Genomic DNA, 6,154 nt, shown 5'->3' on the forward strand with positions numbered 1-6,154 from the left:
CGAGTGGTGAAGCCCAATTCAAAGATATGGAACTTAATTCAAACTTGGGAAAGGACTATCCCAATTTACTTCTTTTCAGCATTCTTCCTAATCAAATATCCAGAAGATACAGTCATCCAAAAAATCCTCCTGGACATAGTTATTTCAATCTGCAACAATAATTCACTAAAATTCGAGCATAGAAAACAATCAATTGTCCACATTATTAGTTTAATTTTACATGCATGCAGAAACACATCATCAGGCGGGCCATTAGAACGGTCAATAGTGGACTTATTATTGCAAATATTTAATTTAGAAATATGGAGTTACTTGGATAGTTTTAAAATTATAGAAATTTTGGATGCGGTGGATGAAGTTATTAGGGGAATGACAGAAAGAGCGAGATTAGGTGATTCTGCGAAGAATGAGTTTGAAATAATTTCAAGATTATACCAGTTACAAAGTATACTACTGGTGACATCTAGTAATGGCTTTAAAAATGAAGATAAAGGCGGTGAGGCTTATAATTATTACGAGGTGGAGTTCAATGAAAATGGTTGGAGGACTAAGCTAATTAATTCTTATATGAATTTAAATGAAAAAGATAAAGGTATACGAAATATTGGAAATACTTGCTATTTAAATTCAACAATTCAATGCTTGGCGTTGAGTTACTATTTTATTGAATGGCTTCATGAATATATGAGAAACGAATTCTCTAAACCAAATAAATTAATTTTGTATCTTTTCGAATTTTTAACTTGTATATTAGAGCCAATCAAACAAGATGGAAAATATAACATAGTTGCAAGGATTTGCAGTAACAATAATGCTAAGTCTGTAGATTTAAGATTTGTTAAAGAAATATCCAATAAATTCAGTTTTGGGAAACAACATGATGCTTCTGAGTTTTTAAGATATTTATTAACAAATATTGATGATAATTGCTCACCTTTCACAATGTTAACAGAAGATTATGTTAAATGTTTATCTTGCGGAGTGATTGAGTCAAAGAAAAATCATTCATTATCTATTATTGATTTATATGTTTTTAACAACTCTTTATCTCATTCAGATAACAGAGAAAATCTTAACTTAAGTAATGATTATATAATAACTCTGGATTCTCTGATTAAAAATCACTTCTTATCTGAAAATATTCCAGATTCTCTTGACTGTGACCATTGTCAACAGAAAAGTGCCTCCGAAAGATGGAATTCAATAGTTAATCCCTCCAAGTATGTTATTTTGGCATTACATAACTACTTTTGGGACCAAAAATCAAATAAAGGCATAAAACAAAACGAGATAAAAATAACCTTTAATGAACTATTTATGCTTAATAACCACAAATACATTATTTACGCACTCATCTTTCACAAAGGAAAGACCACCAATTCGGGACATTATTATACTATAGGAAGAAAACATTTCTACGATAATTCCAGAGAAAAAAACCCAAGTTGGTTTAAATACGATGATAATATTATCTCATATATTGAATCATTCTACCAAATTCAGAAATCTAGTGAAAATCCTTTCCTAATTTTTGCCTTACTTGCAGATAAATAATTACTACTTCATTTATTCCTTCATTTCCTCTCCGTTATAGTCCTATCATCTAATTATATATATATATATATATATATATATATATTTATACACACATTAATACACTAGTTAAAGTACTCTTAACTTTTACTTTCCAAATTGTAATTCTTCCCAAACTGAATTATCCCAAATATTAATTACATGTTACCGGTAGACAAGACGTGCGCATGCAATGCAGGGAAATATCGATTTACGAGACATAATGTATCGCGGAATCTAAAAAACGCTTTTTATAAATAGAGAATAAAGTAAAGAAGCGTGTAAGCAATATGTATAATATCACGATAATGTTATTAACAAAAATGGCAGGAATTTTCATGTAAGACAAAACGTGATATAATGATAATTTAATATCAAAATATAATATTAATAGTTTATAGAGAAATAGGTGCATTTTAGGAATTTGAACAAAACTCTGTTGTTTGAACTGATATAATTTATTAAACAAGATTCTATTATTTTGTCAACAATATATCAGTGTTAAAAAGGAGAATTATTAACAAATTTATATATTAGAAGAAGTTAAATTATTTAATGTTCCTTTATTATTGTTAGTGTGAGCACTAAATAATTTTTTTTCCCAAAGAGAAGTTTCATTGAATTTTCAATTTAATTTCCAGAAAATCAATCAAATTCAAAACTGTTTATTAAAGTTCTCCAATAAAAATTTTCCCTTATTCAAATAACATCGTCTTTATTTTTCAAAATTTGAGTTTTACTTATTATATGGAAATTTGTTCAAGATAGCTTAAAACAATAAAAAATGACAGGGTTTGGAATTAATGACGCTATTTTAGGATTGGCATTTATGTATTCAAGTGCAGATTTAATATCTCAATGGGATAGTTTTTCTACATGTTGTCATCCAATACAACTTTGGTTAATTATAAGTTATATCACAATTATTGCTTTCAGAGTGATTCACTATGTTTCAAATTATCTTTCAGAAGGAAGTGATGATGTATTACCATATAGCAGTACCTCAGGAATTCCATTCTGGTTAAATTTATCAGTAGTTTGTTTAATTTTCCCATTCTTCCTTTCTTGGACAGTTGTTGGAACTGTTTGGTTAAAGAATATTGAATCCAAAACTCCACAATGTTTAGCTGGAAATGGCTCAAGCCACCCTTGGTTTTTGATCTTTTGGCTTGTACTTTGCTATATTTGGATCGTTGCTTATACTGCTTTTATTAGTATCTCTATATTCTTCGAGTTTAGAGTTAGAAGAGCTGAAGAAGATCTCTTATTATTAGAGAATGATGAAGTTATGAGACGTTGGGGAAGACTCAGATTACTTGCAGATTATGGTATCCACTTTATTAGACATGGTCTTACCCCAGTCGAAGTTGCTGCTTTACCTCTAAGCAAAGTTAAAGTTGAAGAGTTTAATGATCCTTGTTCTATTTGTATAGAAGACTTTAAGTTAAATGAAGAAATTCGAACCTTACCAGCATGTGGACATTCTTTTCATAAAGGATGCATTGATGCCTGGTTACTCCGTAATGCTATTTGTCCTAATTGCAAGACTTTAGTGAGATATGGAAAAACTGAAACTGGTACTTCACCTTGTAGAGGAAATAGTCATATTCCAGATCATCAAAATTCGTCATATAGATCAAATTCTCGAGACTCAGTATCTACAATGGATACTAGAAGAGAGGCTGGAAGAGAGAGAAGTTATGACAGTTTGATGGTATAAGGATTCAGTTTTCTTGTTGAAGGGTGATGACCTCTCAAGCAATACTGGTTTTGTTTGATTTTTTATATTTAACGTTTATTTTCCCTTATATATACGAATCTTGATTTCCATACATTAGAGATATAGAAATAACAAATAAATATTTATATATAAAACAGGAAAAATTATTAATAGTTTCTAAGCTAATAGTATAGTACATTAAATAAATTGTATAAGATATTAAACAAGATATAAAAGATAATTTTGAATATATTTAGCAATTAATTCAGTGTTTATTGAGTTTCTTAGCTTAAATGGAGGAGATGCTTAAGTTAACGTTTTTTTTGTGATCTAAGTCTTGATTGACAGGTATACAGCTAATTCTGTATTTGGTTGCATACTTCCACTCAAGGATTGCATGCAAAATATAAATAGTTGAAATAATATATAATCCGATTTCGAAGGAACCAAAGAAATTGGTTGTTATGTGAAGAATCAAAGAGATAAAAGCTATAATAAGACCATCAACAATGGTAACAATAATTCCAGAGAATGCAGATAATTTTCCTAATAAAGGATATTAGAAATATTTTCAAAAGTATGATTTTGTGATAATTAATTAAACCTACCTTGTTTCTTCTCATCATCTATATGTAGTTGATATATAACACTCAACCCAATCTTCGGAACCGAATAACAACCAAAAAAAATGGCTGAAAAGGCAAATACTGCACAAACACCTGCAATAAAAATGGTTAATAAATTTCTCAAAGTATTATGGTGCGCGCCTTTACTTTTGGCATTGCATGCATTTATGTGGACAACTTACATGTAATCTGCATGAAACAAAATTGAGAATAAAATTTCATAATGGAGATAGATATTGGGAGAATGATTACTGATAGATCTGCAATTGAAATTTGAAGGAATAGGTGGTTAAGGGTATTTTCATTGAGGAACTGAAAAATGAATTTGGAATAGGAGATATCAGTGGATGAAGGTGTAGATTCTGAAGAAATTGTATGATTTTCTGTGGAGAAGTTGCACTCAAAGTCTTTATTTGCATTGACTTCAAATTCTTTGTTTTGAATATATTCTTTTTGATACTTCCATGTAACAATTAAGCTTGATAGTTTTCCAAATCCTAGGGTAATTGCTACTAGAAGTAGAGATAGAGGTGCCCAATAGCTTTTAGGGTTTTGTTTTTCGAAAGAGAACTTTTCTAACAATTCTTTTGAGATGTGGATGATTGTTAGAGGGATAATTATTGAAATCATGATATCTTCAAATGCTGTTTCAAAAGCCAAACAGAATATCCGATTTCTAATATTAATATCTTGGCAAACAAATATAAAACCTTCTGAGAAGTTAGAGATTTTGTTCTGGATTTCTTTGATAGTGGATCTGGGAACGAGGCCTGCAGTGTTTTCTTCTAATTCAAAAACTTTTTGAGCTCTCTCTTGGTTAATATTTAGATAGTATTCGCCAGAATCTTCGTTTGTGGTTAATCTAGACTCTTTGCTTGCTGGNATTCCAAATTTATAATATATAATTGATATGGTTGAAAGAGTTTGAAAAATTGAAATTATCATAAGAGCTGGAATCTCAATACCTGAATTACCAAGATTAAAATTAATGTATTTATTAAATTCCATATCTGAAAATTCTACATTTGTTACTTTCATTAAATTATACCAAAATACTAAACATAATATTGAAACAGCCAAAATTGGATTCAGTAATACAAATGAAACATCAAAGATTGTCAAGTGAGTGTATACCGCTTGAGATTTTTGAGTTGCTGTGATCTCTATATCATATTGATTGGAAAGATAATTCAGACCTCCACAATCCAAATCAGCAACGTTTAATAATGGAATAAGTACACCATCTAAAGCCATTAGTATATAGAATTGGGTATTACCAATAATTTGGTATATTGATTCATGCCCATAATACCTTCCAGCAACATAAACAAAAGGAAGATAAGAGCTCCACATAAATGATCGTAGCATTGTTACATAAACAAGGATAGTTCTCATTGAGAACTTCTCAGAAATTACTCTTGATACTGGCGACATTATTACGAGCATCAAATTAAAAACCAGTCTAGCATTTCCAGCTGCTAACTCTGACTCCATAATAAATGTGATTCTGTTCCAAAAAAACCCCACCAAATTGCTGCTGATATTACACTAATTAGTTGTCCATAGACAAACGATCTATAAATCTGGTCTCCATTTCTTTCTCCTGAAAAACTACTTGAAAACCAAGAAAGTGTGCTATAAAATAAATAATATATCCATCTCTTTAATATTATGAGTTTCTCTCTGACTATTACCATGAAAGTCGGTATCCTTCTTTCTTCTAAATTTAATTCTGGTGGAATTATTCGAATTGTAGGTATCTGAAGGTATCCTTGACCCAGACGAGGAAACTCATCTCTATTGCTGTTTTCATATTCTAGTCTATAACTTTCTCCCATGTAAATACTTTATATGGCAATTTTTATTCACTTTTATTTGCCTTAGGAGACGTTTAAGAAGAAGAAATTAACTAATTTCTTCATTATTGACTTTTCTTATCTTTGAAAATGTTATATATTTCTTTTTTTACTCAGTCCCCCCCACACTACTACCTTTTTTTTAATGCTATATTAATATTTCATAAATGGTCAAAACATAAAAATTTGGAGTGAAATATCAAAAGATTATAAACTTGTCATTGAAAATCAAAAATGAGTAAAGGACCCTATAGAGTTTAATGTTTATAGCTTTATTATTAGAATAATATTTTTACTATTAATTTTAATCACCCCTTGAGTAAATAAAATTTATCAATTGCATGCAATTAGACTGCATTATTGTGTGAAACAAAATACAG

At 29.7% G+C, this 6,154-nt stretch overlaps 3 protein-coding genes across 3 annotated transcripts; 2 read left to right on the forward strand and 1 right to left on the reverse strand.

The window, feature by feature from the left end:
• Positions 1-369: 369 nt before the first annotated feature.
• Chro.70546 (ubiquitin carboxyl-terminal hydrolase) lies at positions 370-1,554 on the forward strand. The annotated part of the gene is made up of 1 exon (XM_660614.1): positions 370-1,554. The coding sequence occupies one exon, from the start codon at positions 370-372 to the stop codon at positions 1,552-1,554; it is 1,185 nt and encodes a 394-aa protein (XP_665706.1).
• Positions 1,555-2,356: 802 nt separating this feature from the next.
• Chro.70547 (hypothetical protein) lies at positions 2,357-3,292 on the forward strand. The annotated part of the gene is made up of 1 exon (XM_660615.1): positions 2,357-3,292. One exon carries the CDS (start codon positions 2,357-2,359, stop codon positions 3,290-3,292), a length of 936 nt encoding a protein of 311 aa, XP_665707.1.
• A 791-nt stretch (positions 3,293-4,083) lies between these two features.
• Chro.70548 (hypothetical protein) lies at positions 4,084-5,412 on the reverse strand. Its single annotated transcript, XM_660616.1, has 1 exon — positions 4,084-5,412. The coding sequence occupies one exon, from the start codon at positions 5,410-5,412 to the stop codon at positions 4,084-4,086; it is 1,329 nt and encodes a 442-aa protein (XP_665708.1).
• Between the last annotated feature and the right edge of the window lie 742 nt (positions 5,413-6,154).

Source organism: Cryptosporidium hominis (assembly GCF_000006425.1).
Source record: "Cryptosporidium hominis TU502 chromosome 7 CHRO017112, whole genome shotgun sequence".
NCBI classification, from domain to species: Eukaryota; Apicomplexa; class Conoidasida; order Eucoccidiorida; family Cryptosporidiidae; genus Cryptosporidium; species Cryptosporidium hominis.